We start from the raw sequence: 20,053 nt of genomic DNA, 5'->3' as shown, positions 1-20,053 counted from the left end.
CACAGAGGCATGACTTGCTTATCTTCACATAGCAAGCCGAATCCAGGATTCAAACTCTAGTCTTTCTAAATGTTATTTTTTAAAACTCGAAATCCATCCACTGCTTTTCTCGCTCTATACCCCACTCTTCTCAAATATCTTTTCTACGGAAAAAAGAGAATTCTCTGCCAGCGTGGGCCATTATTCTAGGGATATTTAATAGTACTGGTGGCTAGAACAAGTTATGAAAAATATTACAAGAGAAACAAATAAGAATAATTCTATAGAGGCAGAAAAGATTCGGTGAGCTTGTATTTGTCCCATTAAGAAAATTCAGTTTCAATCATGACAGCCTTTTCTGTGACTTCAAAAGCCCAAAGTTCACACCTAGAGCAATCAGTGGCTCTGGAATGATTTCCCCCCAGAAGAACAGTGAGGGCAGATGGCCCATGAAGGGATAGACCCTCATTTGCCATCCTGATTGGGCTGAAAAACTGGGTCTCTCCCTAAGGCGAAAATGGAATGAAACCAATTTTTTTTTTTAAACCCTTACCTTCCATCTTGGAGTCAATACTGTGTATTGGCTCCAAGGCAGAAAAGTGGTAAGGGCTAGGCAATGGGGGTCAAGTGACTTGCCCAGGGTCACACAGCTAGGAAGCGGCTGAGGCCAGATTTGAACCTAGGACCTCCCATCTCTAGGCCTGGCTCTCAATCCACTGAGCTACCCAGCTGCCCCCCAATTTTTTTTTTAAAAGAAAGAAATCATGAAAATTAGAGGAAAGTCGATGTGCTGAAGAGGAAAGCTGTGGGACCCTGGGCAGGAGTGGACAGCTCTGTCTTTCCTCTATTTGATTGGGGTATGACTTCACGAAGGTATTGGCAAAGATGATACGGACCCATGTCAAGGCATCCAGAACGTCAAACTTCGAGGCTGCCAAAGGCTTCAAAATAAGGGCAGGAGCTGCCAAGATGGATTCAATCCCAATGAACCCAGTTTTACTAGTGAGGTGCCAAGAATCTAGCCGGCGAGGGAAGAGAGACTCAGGTTCCCAGACAGGATCTACACTAAGCCTCTGGAGGGCAAGACCCTTAGAGGAGTCCCTTTCCTTCTCTGTGCCTCAGTTTACTTATTTGTAAAATGAGGAGGCTATAAAGGGTCTAAGGTTCCTTTCCAGCTCTAAATGTCATCCTCTATGAAAGTATTATCCTCTCCTATTATATTATTGCTTCTAATGAGTCATGGATGCTTTGTGAAATGATCTGACCAGCCTTCCACGTGAAAGGCTGGAATGTCTCAGACACAACTACAGAATGACGAGTGGCATGATTAACTCATAAGCCACATTTACCAGTTGGTGACCTATGTGTAAGATTACAAAAAAACTTATTTATATCCACAATCTGAGGTAGCGCCTAGAATTAGTGCTGAGCCCATTTTCCAGGTAGGAAAACTGAAGGACCAAGAAGCTGGATGATTTGCGCAGGGTCACGGCTTGCTAATCAGGACCAGGGAAGATTCAGACATTGGGCTTCCCAGACCCTAGATCGCCAGGTCTCCCCGTTATTCTGTATCGCCTTGCTATTTATGCAGCAAAATGTGGGGTGAACTTTGCCCCCCACCCCCAAATTTGGCTTCTATCAAACCTGAGAGTCGCCTATAAAATGGGATTATTTGTCAGGGCCTGCCTTTAGGTCTCTGTATTTCCTCTTTTCAAAGATGTTACATTTTAGGTACGTCCCCCTCCATAGGGTGTTTGGTACCTGCTTTCCATATTTATATGTGCTGGCTTGAGTTCTGCCATGTTTTTAATCTCTTCTCTACTATGACCAGTTTGTTTTTATGATCAAGAAGGGGTTAAATATACCCTCTCCCTGCTCTTGCACAAACCCTTTGAAAATTTACATGCATCTAATAAAGATACCAAGGTTAGTGTTTTTATTTTTTAAAAAGTTCTAATAAAATTCAACTGATCATTATCACCACTATATTCCCAGAGTTTTGTTTTGTATTTGCATATATCTATTCAGATTCATAAATATGGGTTATATCTATGAATGTAGATTGAACCATGTTGGTTATACCTATGGATGCATCTAGAATGTGCACAACTACCCCCCCAAAAAGATGATCTGGGGTAAGGCTAGATGTAGAGGGCTGAGCCATCCAGGCTCCCGAATACTCACTCAGAGTATGTGTAGTACCTTTAGAACTTTGCAACCTGGAGCAGCTGGGTGGCTCGGTGGATGGAGAGTCAGGCCTAAAGACGGGAGGTTCTGGGTTCAAATCTGACCTCAGACACTTCCTAGCTATGTGACCCTGGGCAAGTCACTTCACCCCCATTGCCTAGCCCTTACCACTCTTCTGTCTTGGAACCAAGAAACAGTAATGATTCTAAGTTGGAAGGGAAGGGTTTAAAAAAAGAAAAGATCTTGGCAACAGAGCCCCTTGGGGGGGGGGATGTTTGCATGCTATGTGCAGCTGTCTGTCTGTGTGTCTGAGTGTTGGTGGAGGAAAGGAGGAGGAGGTGGAACAGAAGAGACCAAAGAGTAATCTTGGCTGTTCTGGCTCCCCTATTCCTGAGAAATAAAGAAAGATCAAACCAGGGAATGACACTTCCCTTTTACACAAAAATCTAGTCCTTTTTTCCTCTCTTATAGTATGGCAACTTCCTGTAGTCCTGGTTTATAATGGGTAAGTACAATATTATGGCATTTTTTTCCCTATAGATTTTTGGGACAGAAATTTACTTTAATTGGACGCTAATACAAGGGCCTGTTATGAATTTATTCTTGTTTTATTCAGAAATTTTATACATATACTTTTGATATTTTGATTCTGATTTTGAAATTTTTATTTCTCTCAAAGTTTAATTTTTTCTTCTATTTATTTTTTTTTATGTTTTTTGTTTTTCTTTTGATAATTGACTCATACACCCCCATAATTCAACCATGTATCCTGGGTTGATCCAGGTGTTGGTGAACACCTCTTTAGGGGGGATTGTATTGTATTCTCATTAAAAAATCCAAGATTTAAAATTTTGTTTGAGAAAAATTTCAGGAAAAGAATTCTGCTAACTCCTTGAATCTAGAGAATGAACTGTTTGGAGAAAGATGTCTGCAGAAACCTACACAGCATCAAGAAGATCCAGAATGAACTTTGGGTTGCAATTGATTGAACTGAAGAGGGTTGAACATTTATTTTGAATGTAAACTTTTATGCCAAAGGGGATGGCCCCCTAATTGACTTTTTGTCCATGCACCTAGCAAAATATTGATTTTTCTCTCTCTCTCTTCTATTTTCCTCTTATCTCTAACTATTGTAGTTTCCTCTTAGAAGGTGCAATATTGTATACACCTGTAGTTAGAAAATTTTCAGGGGTACAAGATGATAATGTCAAATGATCAATTGGGGAGACTAGTCTCCCAAATGATCACAGGGGGTGTTGTGAAGATTAAATTAACTCTCCCTTGCCCATTTTTAGATTTAATCACCAAAAGCATATACACTCCACTTACCCTTGAATGGGGGAGGCCTCTGACCACATGTGCAATAGTGGGTGACAAATCAGAATCAACTGACCGCCCCCTGGGAAGTCCTAAGCAAGGCTTTAGCTGTAATTGGTACATGTAAAATGGAAGAAAATCACAGATGATGAAAAAAGGAATGGTCTTTAAAAATGCCAAGAACTTCCTGCAAAGAGGCCTTTTTGGTCTTTTGTCTTCCACTTGACTTTGGAGGAGCTCTGACTGAGGATCTCAGACTGTTTCTACTTTCCTTAAAACTACCACGTTGGGTGAATGAAAAAGGCTGACTCCTTTCCTGGATCTTCTGAAGGAACTGGCCTCAAGAGAGACCTACCCTATTAAGAGAGGCTTCCTGCATCCCCAGGTCCTTGGCTCAAGGCTGAGGCCCCTCCAGCTAAGGGTTAATAAGCCCTCCCTGGGTTGAGCCAGGGGTTGGAGCAAATTAGATAGTGTGTAGGTTAGATATCTTACCCTATCCTCTCTCTGATTTTCTTACTTTTACTCTTTCTATATTTTATAAATAGTTAAAATAAATCTCCTTGGAATTTGACTAAATTCCTGGTGACCCTACTACTAAATAATCCAGTCCAACCTTTTATATTAACCCCTTACATTTTCCACCCCTTACATTGGAGAGCTGGGCCTAAAGATGGGAGGTCCTAGGTTCAAAAATGGCCTCAGACACTTCCTAGCTGTGTGACCCTGGGCAAGTCATTTCACCCCCATGGCCTAGTTCTTACTGCCCTTCTCCCTTGGAACCAATACACAGTATTGATTCTAAGGTGGAAGGGAAGGGTTAAAAAAAAAAAAGAACTTGGTAACAGCGCCCCTTTAGGGAGGGGGGGGCACATGTTTGCATGCTATGTGTGGCTATCTGTCTGCATGTCTGAGTGTTGGTGGAGGACAGGAGAAGGAGGTGGGACAAAGGAGAGACCAAAGAATAATTGAGCCATCCCCTCTTCTTGAAACCATCACCCGTGGTGTCAGCTCTAACCTCCCGCTGATTCGCCATCAGCCAGGCCCCACGGATTCACGCCTAGCTTCCTCTTGGTGAATTGATGGGGCAGCCTGGCGAGGGAGATGAGCGAAGAGCCCGAGGTGCGAGGCCCGGCTCGGAATCCATTTGTAGTTTATCTAATGTCATTATCTCATTGGACCTTTTTATGAACAAGCAGCACTGCTGTTCGTGTCCGACCCTCCCCAGACAAACCGCTCGGCTTCTCTGGGAACTGAGCTTTTTTAGCTTCTGCAGAGCAGCTCCTGGCCTACCTCCAGGGAGTCCCCCACGTCCATGAAACCACCGCTTCTGCCCCTTCCTGGCCCGCTTCTGTCCTTTCCTGGCCCGCTTCTGTCCTTTCCTGGCCCATTTTTGCCCCTTCCTGGCCTGCTTCTGCCCCTTCCTGGCCCGCTTCTGCCCCTTTCGGCCCGCTTCTGCCCCTTTCGGCCCGCTTCTGCCCCTTCCTGGCCCGCTTCTGCCCCTTCCTGGCCCGCTTTTGCCCCTTTCGGCCCATTTCTGTCCCTTTCGGCCTGCTTCTGTCCCTTCCTGGCCCGCTTCTGCCCCTTCCTGGCCTGCTTCTGCCCCTTTCGGCCCATTTCTGCCCCTTTCGGCCCACTTCTGTCCCTTCCTGGCCCGCTTCTGCCCCTTCCTGGCCCGCTTCTGCCCCTTCCTGGACCATTTCTGCCCCTTTCGGCCCGCTTCTGCCCCTTCCTGGCCTGCTTCTGCCCCTTTCGGCCCACTTCTGTCCCTTCCTGGCCCGCTGCTTTCTTTATTGCACATACATGCAACGGGAAGGTTGCCTGTTGCTCTCCTTGAGTTTCACTGCCACCTTATGAAGCAGGCGCTATGATCCTAAGAGAGATGAAGGCGGAAACTTGGCCACAAGTGACTTGCTGGTGTCCATCATGTTTGCACTTAAGTCCTCCCAAGTCGCCCCCTGCCAGCACTACATCTACCTCAGCTTAGTTGAGAATTTGGATTCGGCATGGAGCCTTGATGAGGGCCGGGGGGTGAGGGGGGGCTACAATTATTTCTTCCTGCAGAGAGTTGGGCGACACCCCGGAAAGCTCCCTGCCAGTGACGTTGGGGTTCTGGGCCCTGTCGCTGGTCTGGAAGTCAGCCAGCCAGGAGTCTGTTTCCTCCATCCACTACCGCCTGCTGGATGACTTTAATCAACAACCACTTATTGACACACACATACACACACACACACACACACACACACACACACACACACACACACACACACGTGCACACACACACGCACGCACACGCACACACACGCACGCACACACGCACACAAGGGCATTCACACAGACCAGATACTTGCAGCAGAGATGGAAGGTAATCAATCGCAGAGGGAAAGGCAGTAGCAGCCGGGGGACTGCTTGAAAGGCAACATTTGACCGAGTCTTTGGACATGAAGAGCCTGAGAGAGAGGGGCGGCCATCCCGGGCACAGGTTACGGTCAGGGTAGAAACCCAGACACGGGAGCGCTGGTGTCCTGTCAGAGAGCAGTAAAGAAGCCGGGGGGGGGGGGGGGGGGGGGAGGGGGGAGTGCACGGAGGGGAGCAAAGGATCAGAAGCCTGGAAGGAGAGGCTGTGCCTGGACGGGTTGGTGAAGGATCAAGGAATCGGAGGAGTCCGCTGCGCAGGCCTGCGTGCTGTAGAAAAATCTCTTTGGTGGCCGAATGGAAGAGGGACTGGAAGCAGAGCGATGGCTGAGGTTGGGGTGAGAAGCAGCGACGGTCTCCGCTGGCGCGGTGGCTGTGGAGTGGAGAGGAGGGGGCGCTGTCTGCGTACAGCCACACGTGGGCAACCCTATCTACTCAGTGTATGTAGAAGTGAATAGGAGATTGGGTACCTGGGAAGAGGTCCCTAGTATGGACCTAGTACAGTTGTAGAGAAGTTCAAGAGAAGGGGCAATTTTGGGGAGAAACAGAATGCGTTCTGGGGGAGACGTGTTCATGTGGAGGTGCCGAGGGGACGTCGAATTCAAGATGTCCAGTAGGTGGTGGCTGAAGTGGGATGGGAGCTTGGGAGAGAGATTTGAGAATCCTTGGATAGACACGATCATTGAACCTTGAGATCATCAAGAAGAGAACAAAAAGAGAAAAGAGGCCAAGATGGAACCTTGGGAGCCCTCCAAAGAGAAGCAGGAAAGAAGACTGAGGAGGGGTTAAACAGACAGGAGGAAAATTGGGAGAGAGACAGACAGACAGAGACAGACAGACAGACAGACAGACAGACAGACAGAGAGGACGTGATGAGTAGGATCAAAGGCTAGAGAGGGGCCAAGAAAGATGAGGATTAAGAAAAGGCCCCTGAGAGTGTCAATCAAGAGAGCACTGGTTCCTAGTTGTGTGACCTTGGGCAAGCCACTTAACCCCAACTACCTAGCCCTTACTGCTCTTCTGCCTTAGAATCAATACTGACAGAAGGGAAGGGTTTAAAAAAAAAGGACATTGTTAACTTTGGAGAGAGCAATTTCAATTAAATGATCAGATTTCCAAGGGTACAAGGCTGCCATGGAGGTACAAGTTTTATGTGTAGAGAAATTAAGTGTGGAAAGCATGGAATGTCAAAACTTACTCAAACCAAGGGCATGATTTAAAAAATCCATTAAATCAATAAACAGGCCTAACAGAAACCATATTCCTTAATTTCTTTTGGAAAAATGTGATAATCATCAAATTTCCATATTTACACAAATGTTTCCCTTTATGATATTTCCAACAGCGTATGATACAGCTTGTGAAACTTTGAGCCATTTTTTATGGCAAAAATCCTGAAAGAGGTCACGGGGCTCAAAGGGATATGATCTGATAAGGTGACAGAAATATTTACTCTATTATTTGAGAGTCAGGGTCTTTGTTTCCCCAACATTTCCTGTACTGTTTTAAAAATAGTTTTCCATAGCTGTTCCAAGACTAGAATGTCCTTTTAAAAATTGGCTTTGGAGGTGCTATTTAACCATTCAAAAGGGGAGCTGGACATCATTGGTCAGAGGCTGAATAATGTGGAAAAAACAGCCCTTAAGCTTATGGTCAGAGGGCTGGGTTTGAGTTCGGTTCAGACTTACTGGCTGTGTGACCTTAGGCAAGTCACTTCATTTATCGATGTTCTAGTTTCCACAGCTATACAATGGGGCCAATAATAATATTATTCCCAATCACCCCTTCACAGGAAAGAACTTTATAAGCCATGAAGTTCTCTGGAAATGGGTGCTCTATTTTTGGGATGAGTAAGGAAGAGGGCTTTTTAAAGTCACACTTTTTTCCTATGCCAGAGGCATTCCAGGAGAAGCTGCCTTGCCTGGCCTGGCCCTGATAGCCAAATGATTTATCACCAGGGAGGCTTTTGCAGACTACATGAAATCCATTGATCCTTGCAGTCACAAAGATTACTGGGGGCTAATGATATAACTTCTCTTAGATTCCCAAAGGAATATCAATCAAAGATTACAGGAAAGAACCTTGGAAGTTTATCTGGCCCCAAACCCCTAATTTTTGCAGATAAAGAAACTGAGGCCCAGAGGGTTTAAGTGATTTACTCAAGACTGCACAGGTTGTAGGACACCTTCAAGGCCACCTGGTTCAACTTGAACCCAACCTGCGTCATCCCTGACAAATGATCATTCCAGACTTCATTTGAAAATCTTTCAGGGTGTAACTCTAATCATTAGGAAACTTTTCCTCCTTTCAAGCTATCTGCAACTTTGCTCCTAGTTCTACCTTCTGCATCCAGGCAGATCTACCCAAGACTAGGAAAGGTGCTAGTCTCACTGTGCCACTCAAATCATCTCGGAGTGCTCCAGAAGAAGGTGTCCGGGATAATGAGGAAGAAAGGGCCTTGAGATCCTGCTGTATGAGGGTCGGGGTAGGAACTAGGGCTGTTGAGCCTGGAGAAGAGGGAACAAGGGCAGAGAGGTTTCTGAAGGAAGGGGATGATCCGTCGTCTAAAGATATTTGGGGAAGAGGGACTAGGCTTTGTCATGCTTGGCCCCAGAGGGCAGAGATTTAGGAATAATCTTCCTAAGAAGTAGAGCCTCTTGAAAATGGGATGGGCAGCCTCAAGACCTACTGGGCTCTCTCTTATTAGAGGTCTTCATTTTAATCAAAGGCTAGATGACCACTTGTCTAATACGGTTTGGAGGGGAATTTTTGTTGAGGTCTGGGATGGCCTCCCAAGTACCTCCCAATTGCAAGGAACTGAAATTTATGAAATCTAATCCTTCTTCCACTTCAAAGCCCTGATTCAAACACCCGAAAACTCCGTTAGAATGTAAGCTTATTGCAAATTGGGATTGCTTCATTCTTGGTGCTCTTATTCCTAGGGCAAAGCTCATGGTATGTACTTAATAAGTACTGGTTAGTTGCCTGATGAAAGATAAGAAATCATGGAGGCGGCAGCCAGGGTAGAACACCAGGCCTGAAGTCAGGAGGACCTGGGTTCATATGTGGCCTTAGATAATGCCTAGCTGTGTGACCCTGGACAAGTCACTTAACTCCATTTGCCTAGCCTTTGCCCTTCTGCTTTGGGAGTTGTTACTAAGACAGAAAGTAAGGGTTAAAAAAAAAAGTCATGGAGAGAGAAAGCCCTATTTACATTGCAAAACCAAATGAAATCTGTGTAAAGAGAACTTTAGGGCCAGCTGTAAGGGAGCTCAAGCATCCAGTCCAGATCCTAAAAGAAGGCTCTCCTAAAGGAGTTCAACAACAAATGACTGTCTCCTCAGATTTCTTTAGCTAGGCAATATGAAAACAATGTTAACTGTCACATAATATTTTATATTGCATCCCCAAAAACACAAGGACATTTTCTTTTCTTTTTTTTTTAAAAACCCTTATCTTCTGTCTTGGAATCAATACTGTGTATTAGCACACAGCTGGGAAGTGTCTGAGGTCAGATTTGAACCCAGGACCTCCCATCTCTAGGCCTGGCTCTCCATCCACTGAGCCACCCAGCTGCCCCCTCTAACTGAATTCTTGACTGTGACGGAAGACTCATAGACTCTCCTGAAGTTTAGAAACTACCTTTCCTCTAGAACGCCCTTTACTGTAACTTTGCGTGTCATCAGGCCCAATGCCCTTCAGTGGGCACAGGCTACACTCCATGGTGGTTTGTTATTGCTCACACACGTCAAACACTAGAAATGTGATCATATTTTACTCTTCGGATCTGACAGAAATAATGTACCCTCAGCTCAAGAAGGCGGACTAGGTGTTAGCCGGTCCATCCTCCTGAAGCCTGTGGTAAATCTCCATTCATGGTACACGGCCCGTTGTGTGTGTCACTGTCTGGACACGAGTCAGGGGAACAAAATTGCTCGTCCTGAAAACAGCAGTTCTTACATAAAAAATGACAGCTATTTGAATTCTTTCCTACCTGCGACAATGCATTCAATATAACGCAGCTGAAATATGGAGTATCGCTTGAAAGGGTACATCATCACTACACTCACTGCAAAAGGAAAGACAAAAACCATGACACAGTGAGATACCTACATCCAAACATACACGAGGAGCTAACAAGCTCTCAGGCAACCTAATGGAAAATTAATTTTCCTAAATTTGATCATCTAATTTTTTTAAAAAACCACCTTCTGTCTTTGGAATGGATACTAAGAATCAGTTCCAAGGCAGGAAAGTGATAAGGGCTAGGCAATGGGGGTTAAGTGACTTGCCCAGGGTCACCCAGCTGGGAAGTGTCTGAGGCCAGAACTGAATTCAGGACTTCCCATCTCTAGGCCTGGCTCTCCATCCACTGAGCCATTCAGCTGCCCAATCATTTAATATTAAACATAATCTTCAAAGGGTAGGAAAGGATGATTGAAGTTGTAAGAGTCCTTCAGTTTCCCAGGTAACAACAGGTTCTGAAATGGAACTATCCATGGTCTAGTATTATTGTTTGTAGTGGTGGAGGCTACAACACTCACTTCCTATCTGCCACTCCCATACACATATGTTCACCCCATTACATTACTCCAGGTAAAAGGTCAATAATCTGAAGTGGTCTCAGACTAGCGAGGTACAGGCACATTTTTGAAATGGCTTTGTAGCAGAAGTGTGGAAACATTGGTTATCATTAGTTGACAAGCTACCTTAGCCTATCTAGTAACAGGAAAACAGAGAGAGACAGTACTCTGAAATACATATGAGGTCACAGATAGTCTACTCTACTAGAATTTTTTTTAAAAAGAGGGAATTCGATGGCCTCCTAAATGATTACTGGGGAGAATTTTGTTGTATCTGGAGAGTTTGATAACAAGTACAATCCAGGAAGGTTACTTCTTTTGGAGTATCCTGCCCTCCCTACGTAACATGGTGTTACAGATGTAGGCTCAATCAATTAGCTGAAAGAAATTTCTCTTTTCATGAAGCAACAATACAGTAAAATTTCTAACTATTCTATGGGGAAAAAAATCCTTGAAGCACATTTGAAACTGGCATCATTCGGGGATCCAAGGTATATCTAAAATGTCATGATCCAGAAAGACAGGTTCTAAAGAAAAGTTTTGCTTATCCACTGTGTCAGGATCAAACTAAAATACCAATAGAGATATTAATTTTTATGCAATGCTTAAATAATAAAAACAATTCTCATGTTTTTGTATTCAAAATATTTTATATTAATCATTCAAACTTAATTTTTTATACAACTAATGCATACATAATCAGTTTTTCTATATCATAAGTCACATCTCACTGATATAAAAGGAATACAGGCATACCCCACATCACATTATCTCAGTCAATGTTTTGCAATAATGTCATTGCTAGATGATAGTCGAACACCACCATCATGTCATGAAACCCTGCTATGATATCATTCAGATAAATGCCCACTCATGACATTGTTCCTGATTAATTATCCATCCTAACGTTTTGTTTAAATATTGTATTTTAGTGGAACCGTTTAACGATGCTAGGGGAGGAGAGGGGTGGGATGCCTGTCTGAGAAAGGCTCTGCTCTCAAAATGATGTTTTGCTCTGGAATATTTTATATTTGATTGTAGCCTATGAATACAGAGGCGTGAAGGAAAAGAGAACAATCTCCTTTCAGATTAACCTCGTCCTTCTAGAAACCGTTTAGGGTTACGCAGAACCTCCTGGACTACGATGGCATTGTTCATAGCACAGCCTCGGCAACGGCAATGGATTTCACATGATCACGGCCAGATTCACAAGTGCGGCAGTGGCAGCAGCATACATTACACGTCCCCATCCCAGAGAAGCGGGGCTTTCGGGAGGTACCTTGCAGTCGTGCGTTACATTTCTTACACACAGGAACCTTAATGGAGAAGGGATGGTACAGTGTTTGCAGTGTATTGGATGCTCAACAAAGCCACACTGAGTCCAGATTTCTAGGGCCAGCCAGTCTACAGAGACTCTGATTTACAAGTGGCTGAGATTAGGTGACCACAGAAAACAGGGGTTCGTGTACTCTGGCTAAAAAGCCCCCGCCTGTTTTAGTTCTGTTGGATTGTTTTACAGTTTCTGCCTTGGTTGTGTGGTTACTGAAGGCCGCCTCTAAGACTCTGTCATGTCAGCCTTACTGAGTGCAATCGCCAACTCAAGGTCTTCCTGCTCTTGTCTCCGCAACCGAGCTAGCCTCTCCTGCTCTGCTCTCTCACTCTCGCGCTTGGCCCACGCCAGCTGCTGCTCCTCATTTCCAAACTAAAAAATAAAAATGGAACGTTGGTTAATAAAACAGTGGAGACAATTCTTGATGCTTCCACAAAGTATATATGCAAGATGGTAAGTCAAAATGCTAGCAGGGAGAGGGGAAAAAAGCATTTGCAGTGCGGAGAAAACCTAGCATACATTAGCAAATGCTAGCAGGAAGCATGGGTGACACAGTGTATAATCATTTTCATTAAGGAGTACTCCTGGTCAGGCTGGAGAAGAACATCACTGACTGAGGTTACAAAGTGGGGACTGGAAACAGAAACCCACAGCCCTTTCATTTCCCTTCTCCATGATGTGGCATTAAACCCCCCCCCCCCCCATCAAGCCAGCAACTTTTCAAGCTGACATTCTTTGGGGCCTCAATTTCTTGCCAACAAATAGTTTCATCAAAGGAACCCCCCCAGATACGACCGTCACTGCCAATACTTTCCCATTGGGTTGCCCCGCCTCCAAATGAGAAGCTCCATTTGCTGCGGAGCACTGAACAGATAAGAATGTGTGAACATGGATATATTATTGCAAGGTGGCCTCCTAATTACACCTAGGAATGATGATCATATTAATTATTGATTTGGAGTCTGTTTTCAGAGAAGTCTGTGGGCCACTTTGATGTTACACTATGATATCAAAGGCAAGAACACAGATAAGTTTAAAAAAAAAAAGTTCTCTTGCCAAACAGAAGCAAAATCCAAGTAACACTATAGACATAAAAATGCTCATGTGAGCTTCCAGATGAAAGCATCTAGGAATGCTTTCAGATACAGCAAAGATGCTCCCACTTTAAAGTTCCTCCTAATACACTGTTAAGTTTCAAAGATTTAAGCGAATCATTACAGTCAATAAGCTGGGGTACAGTCTCACTGAGTTGTAATTGGCATTTTAAAAGGCTTGAGTGCTTAAAAAAATAGAAAAAGACAGAAGTTTTATTTGAACTTGAAACCTGGCCTCTCTTGTGTTAGCTGGGTAGCTAACAAATGATATTGACTGATTGATTAGTCCCTTTCCAAAGTAAAAATGGTATAAGGGTAGGTGACTATAAATGACCCAATGTAACTTGCTGTGTAAAATAAACGCCCCACGGAACACTGTACATATTATCAGATTTGGTGAATGTACTGTTTAGTCCTGTGGAAGTGGTATTTTTTTCTGTTCTTTTTTAAACCTTTGTTACACAGGCTGGGTCACTGGGTAAGAAAGCAGGCATAAATTCAGAAATTAAAGTGATATAAAAGCAAAAGATATTAATATATTTTAAGATGAAGCAAAATGTCCACCACCAAGCCCTTCCCCCAATATAATCATCATCATCATAATCATAGAACATCGGAACTAAAAAGGGCCTTTAGAGATCACCTAGTTCAATCTCTTTACAGACAGATACAAGAAATCCTCAAAGGGAAGGTGAATTGCCCAAATATACACAGCAATTTAGTGGCAGAGTGGGGACTGAAGCTTATACTTCCATTTGCCCTGACAACTCCTAATATCCTCATCATTTAATTGCAAGTTATAGTAATAGCTCTAACGATTCATTTCATAAAACAGTATTTAGTGAAGTAAATGAGATTTACCTTCAATTCCTTGAGTAGTTTCATCACTGTAAAGATGAGCTTAGAGGATAAATTTACTCCTCATTTCGCAGAGGTAAAGTCTAATCCCAGAGGATAGAGGAAAAGAAGTAGGAATGGGAATTTTCAAATGCCATCTCTCTGAGACCAGATCAATAGAAGGTGTCCCAAAAGCCTTGGTGGAGTTAGTTTTAAACTTTAACAGCTTTTGGGGCACTATACAAATCTTTCCAAAATTTATAGTTCTGCTTGGCCTCAATGCTCCATTACACTCAGTCCCCCAAATCCCTCATTTTGTGGGGTACACAGAGTTGGGATTAAAAAGGCTCACCATCTCTTAGGAACTTCCTACATAAGGAACCAACAATAAGATTCTTCTAGTTTTCCACATCTTTCTGTTTCCCCTTATCAACTACCACAGTGCTTTCTTTGCATAGTAAGTAGTCAATATGCATATAATTTAATCTAATTATTCTTTTTAGGTTTTGCTAATTCCTCCTAACTTAGAAAATATTGTATGATAGACAAGAAAAGAGAAGTACCTACAGAAGTCACTGAATTATTCCAATGCCAGTCATCTTCGCTAAGAGGTGGATTTAATTTAAATCCACTGAAATTCAGATTCGGAAGGGACATAGAAAGAATTCAATAAAAGCTTACTGATTTCATTTGACCTAGCTTAAGCCTCCAGTTTTACAGTAAAGAAAAGGGAGAGGGAGAGAGGGGGAGAGGGAGAAAGGAGGAGAGGGGAAGAGGGGGAGAGGGAGAGAAGGATAGAGGGAGAGAGGGAGAGAGAAGAGGGAGAGGGAGAGGGAGGGAGGGGGAGAGAGAGAGAGAGAGAGAGAGAGAGAGAGAGAGAGAGAGAGAGAGAGAGAGAGAGAGAGAGAGAGAGAGAGAGAGAGAGAGAGAGAGAGAGAGAGAGAGAGAGAGAAGTCACGTTCAGGGCAAGGCTAGGACTAAGATCCTTGGTTTTCTAATTGGTATCCTAATTTCCAGTCCATTGTCCTTGACATTAGGCCATACTATATTCCTGGTTTTGCTTTCAGAAATGATCATATGGCACAGCATTTTTAGGTTATTAATTTTTTAAAGAACCTTTATCTTCTTAGAACCAATACTAAGTATTGGTGATAAGGCAGAAGAATGGTAAGGAACAGGCAATTAGGGTTTAAGTGACTTGCCTGGGGTTACACAGCTAGGAAGTATCTGAGGTCACATTTGAATCTGAGACCTTCCATCTCCAGGCCTGGCTCCCCATCTGAGCCACCTACCTGCCCATAGGAGAATTCATTTTTAATTCAAATACATCTATCACCACCATTGCAACTGCACATTGTTTTAGTGACTACTCATTCAAAGACAACGGTGATTTACTCCTCAAAAAATGAAAACTTCTATTTTGTGATTTGCCCCCACTTAAGAGAGACCTAATATATTCAGGAAGACTGATGAAAGGTTTCTCACTGATATGATTGTAGATTTCAATTACCAGCTTTAAGCCTAACAGATTTCATAAAGCAGGTGCCACTGCTTTAGAACAAGTAACCACTATCCCTGTGAACCACATGCTGCATGGTGTCCCATGGATTTGTGATTATCTTGAGACATTTAGTCTAAAAACTGAGTCAGAGCCAAGAAAATGGGTATCTAGCTCCTTGCATGCTGAATTTAAGCAGCTAAGGAGTTACTAAAATATGTCATATGACTACCAATTCTGTTAGTCACCAAAAAAAAGGGGGGGGGGTAAAATAAAAGTTCATTTGCTACCAACATTTTTAAAAATTATGTAACCAGGACCATTAAAGCTAGAAAGGAACTGAGAGATTCTCTTGCGTAACTCTCATTTTACAGATAAGGAAACTGAGCCCCAGAGAAGAGAAGTGATTTGGTTAGCTTGTGGCAGCAAGGACTAAACTCTGGTCTCCCAGCTCTCAGTCCTGGGTTATTTATTTCCATAATATCTTGTGGTCTCTTTCATATTTAGAATCACCACTGCATTAAGGAATTAAGCCCATACTAACTTCATTATGAGATAGTGTGTGAAAAAAGTTACTTTACCCCAAAGAAGTCAAGCATTCAGAGAAAGAAATCTTATTCAACTGTCAATAATGAAATATACAATGTAGCCAATCTGACATTTCCTCTCCTACAAAAGTAGACTTCTGAGAAAGGGCCATTGTTACAAAACCACAGATTTTCCTTTCTAACATGTATTTTTTATGTCTTCTTAAAAAAAGAAATACCAAAGATGGATGATATTTGCTTGCTAAAAATCAAAGTAAATAATACCAACTTTCCTAGAATAATATTCTACCGGTAATGATCAGATCACTTATACATTCAGAGAATTTCAAAGTAGTTGAACTAAGGCAAAAGGCTTAGTTGGGGGTGAGCCAAACAGGGCATTGTGAATGGAAAAACAAAAGTCCAGACTCGCTGAACTTAAGCCTTACCATGTTCCTTTCAGGCAAAAAGTGAAATTCTTAACATTTTATCCCATGAACATCAATTCCAAAAGAAGCCACATTTTCAATGTGCTGGATGGCTAGTTATCTTGGCCATCATTTCTTGTGCTTGAAATAATAAAAGAATTTTTTTTCAAAGTTTAAAAGACACTCAATAAAAGCATTAGAAGGTAATGGAAAAAATAAAAATAAAAGAAGCCATGAAGTGCTAAAGATTCAAGTTATTATAGCTATTTGACTTCGATCATTTTAGAAATGGTCACAACTTTGAAGAGGAAGGCAAGTCATTGTATACGGGATATGATCCACTCAGCATATTAGATGGTCCAACCTGGAATACTACTGAAAAGAAAGGAAGCCTCGGGTCCTCTTGAATTGCAAGTCTCTTCAAGGTAGGAAGAAATTTGCTAGTATTTAGAGAAAAAGACTACATTTGAAAAGCAAACATTTTGGAATCTTTTAATATTATGGTATAACTGAATGGGAAAAATATGAATCAATACCAAAGCACACTAGTAGATCAAATCATCTTTCCCAAAGTCCACAGGTTGGGTTTGTTAGCTGATTATTTTTTCTGTAAAAAAAAAAATGAGGGTTTAAAGATTGAAAGGCAACTGTTAGCAGTAAACAGTGTGGTATATAAATCCCGCTGGACAGGCTCAGGTTCCTTTCCTTAAAATAAAGGTTGTTGGTTATCAAGATTGCTTATTGTCTATGTTAACAACTATTCTGTTTAGGCCAAAGAAGGCCACCAGTCAAAATGGAGAAACAGGGTACCAATGGACACTGGGATCCTTGGGTGATTCTTTTCTAGACTTTCCAAAGATGGAAGTACATGATCAAATACAGAATGTACGACTAGGTCTTTTATGGAGACCAGTCATTTTCTTCAAATTGACATCCAACTCAACTTACCCTCTCCACTATCCAAGAATGTTCTTAGATAATGATGTTGCTGCTTCTTTTTTTTAAAGAATCTTTAAGAAATTAAGTGCTATTCAAGAAACTATAGATAAAGCAAGTTTTGTTTCTGACTTTTATTAACAATGTCACCATTTGCATACATTGACAAAAGTTAGCACCAACCAGACAAGATTTAACTAACTCAGGTTATAAAATATTTACAGAATGCCAAATGCTCTGATAATTTCAGTAGCTTAAGTACCTCAGATACACTAAAATAAAGATAAACACAGTGTACTTCACCTAAACATATCTGGTTTTTTAAAATGAACTTTGTGTTTATTGTGCACTAATATGCCAACAAAACATGTCTAAAATTGATAGTCCATGAGCCAAACATCTCTACGTCACAAATTTCACAACTAATGACCAAACAGGTTGCTTTACAATTCACGAGTACAGGTTGCTGAAGTCTGCCTCTGATACCTCATCATGGTATGGAGATGACCCTGGGTTCTGGACCATAAACTCCAGCTGGTTCCAGGAAGCTAGGAAGACTAAGAGTGCAGGGCTGATACTTCATTTGTCCTCTGAAGACTAGCCAACTTATGTTGGAAGAGGCATTGCCCTAGAACTACCTAAAAAAAAAAAGTTACCTTTTTTGGCCCTAAGAAGTAGCTAAACACTTTCCTAAGGATGGTTCCTAAGGTCTGCCATCTGTGTTGGGGGAGGGAGCACCTGCAAGGATGAAATGATGAATCCTTGAAATACGAAAGTATAAGGTGATTTTTTTTTTAATGACAGAGCAATATATCATCAAATCTATTTTAATATGTGGAAGAAAAAAACTGAAGCTGTAGAAAGAAGGAATTTTGTTGTCCAAGAATAGGTAGTAAAAAGTCATTAATATTTCTTCTGTCTACACTTAAAACAAGGTCAGACTTTTAAAACTTGGGCATTTATTTCTGAAAAGGCACTTATTTTTGCTCAAAGACCCTTTGAGATTTCTTGATGAAGTAGAATATGGATGTTCTGATGATAATTTCTTAAGCAGGTCTTAGAATGTTTCTCTTAAATGGTTTTTGTTTTTGATGTAAAAAAGCAACTGGGACATTATATGAACATCAATCATTTTTCACTAATCTGCCTTCACAGTTCAGGTCTTCATAATTCGTACTGGTAGCACAAAACACATGGTGAAAGGACAGTCAGAATTTTTCTACAAACAAATGAAACTCTCTCTTTGCTATAGGAATTTCCAAGGGACAGAAAAAAAAAATTCAATTGTGCTTAGCACAGTGCCTGGCACACAGTAGGTGCTTAATAAATGTTTATTGATTGAATTGAAAATGGGAAAACTCCTGAAGGGTTTTACATCTTGGCTCTCAAAACTCAAATACAAAGTGGCCTTTCATGCAACAAAACAATACAAAGAGGCTACAACAAAGAACGTGAAAAGGTAGGTTTTCCATCCTACTGGATAGTAAACATGTCCCTTTAAAGTAATGTCAAATTCACAGTGATTTTTTTATTAGCAATTTTTTTTTACAGAAATAGAAATACAGGATAATGATGAGAACAGCATGAAGTACTAAGAGACACAAGCCAGTGGACAGCAGGTTTGCAGTTAAAAAAATAAAAAACCCAAAAGATTGCAGCAAGCGAGGAGCAGAAAGTGGTTGGCTCAGAGACAATGAACGTAACTTACAGAGCTGAAGTCTGCAAAACCCAAGGAAGAGTCTTTAGGAGTTTGAGTTGAAGAGGAGGGAGCAAATGGATCGTTTCCACTAAATGGGTCCCCAAAACCCTTTTTATTTTGAAACGGGTCACTGTTGTCAGCCCCAAATGGCTGGAATGGATCAGGGGGTTTGGAAAAATCTGCAGACCCAAGCTGGCTTACAGGTGTACTTTTACCTGGAAAGTTTAGGAGAAAAAAGGAGAAAAAAATATATAGGTTACTTACCATGGAAAAAGCAAACCCCTGAGTTGGAGAGCCCTGGATTTCCTTTCCCCCCTGAAGTCATTTCCATCTTTTTTGGATGATTGTAGAGAAATTCATCTCATAATCATCAAAGGAGTTCAGTATCACTGTCTTCCCTCAGGAATTTTAAAAATAAAGACTTTCATCTGCATTTTCTTAAGTGTTTGTGAATAATAAAAGCAAAGTAAATGTAAGGTGACTTCTGCTAATGCTTTTGACAAGAAAAGCAAAAATTAGAGGTAGCTGTTAAAATAAGTTTTAGAACTAGAAATGTTTAAAATTTGTTGCAAGATTAGAGTGAAGAAGAGACTATTGCCAATTTGAATAGCAAAAATCCTGACAAAGTAGAAAAAGACGCTAATTACAAATCTGTGTTTTTATTGGCAGTCAATTGAAAACAAAGTTTAGTTTCTATATTATGTAGATAGACGGGTAATTACAAATGTTAGTTTTATAATATATCTGTGGTAATGCTTCAAGAAAACACAACATGCTCCACTTGATTTCAAATGTTCTTGTTTTCCTTCTGCCAGTCTCGCTTCTTGGTGACTTAATAACTGGAACAATAGGAGCTGTCCTGGAAGATGGAGTAACCAACCTAGGGGCTTTTAGTAAGCAGGTAACAACAGGTGTTCTTTTTTAGTTATCACTTCATTATTTTGAAGAATGTAAGCTCCCCAAAGGCAAACTTCTCCCCCCCCCCACCTTGTATTCCCAGTGCCAAATACAACACTATGCACTCAGTTCAGTCATTTCAAAGTCATGTCTGACTGTGTCCCCATTTGGGATTTTCTTGGCAATGATACTGGATTTGCCATTTCCTTCCCCAGCTCAATTTTGAGATGAGGCAACTGAGGCAAACAGAGTTAAGTGACTTGCTCAAGATCCTATGGAAGTGTCTGAGTCCAGATGTGAACTCAGGGAGGTGAGTCTTCTGGATTCTA

The 20,053-nt window shown here is 41.9% G+C and overlaps 1 protein-coding gene across 10 annotated transcripts in view; it reads right to left on the bottom strand.

Annotated features, from left to right (window-relative positions):
* Window positions 1-20,053, bottom strand: part of EPS15L1 (epidermal growth factor receptor pathway substrate 15 like 1) — a 149,774-nt gene that overhangs the window by 24,276 nt on the left and 105,445 nt on the right. For 7 of the 10 annotated variants that reach the window (XM_056822291.1, XM_056822292.1, XM_056822293.1 and 4 more), the window contains 3 exons: window positions 18,837-19,042; window positions 12,060-12,180; window positions 9,890-9,964 (listed from right to left, as the gene is read on the bottom strand). In XM_056822291.1, coding sequence (XP_056678269.1) covers window positions 9,890-9,964; window positions 12,060-12,180; window positions 18,837-19,042 — 402 coding nt within the window. Of the gene's footprint in view, window positions 1-9,889; window positions 9,965-11,108; window positions 12,181-18,836; window positions 19,043-20,053 lie in introns of those variants that run through there. The other 3 variants (XM_056822305.1, XM_056822300.1, XM_056822306.1) reach the window with 1 other exon arrangement.

The sequence above is a fragment of the Monodelphis domestica genome, chromosome 3, assembly GCF_027887165.1.
Source record: "Monodelphis domestica isolate mMonDom1 chromosome 3, mMonDom1.pri, whole genome shotgun sequence".
In the NCBI taxonomy this organism is placed as follows: Eukaryota; Metazoa; Chordata; class Mammalia; order Didelphimorphia; family Didelphidae; genus Monodelphis; species Monodelphis domestica.
This window is presented reverse-complemented; position numbering and strand designations above follow the sequence as displayed.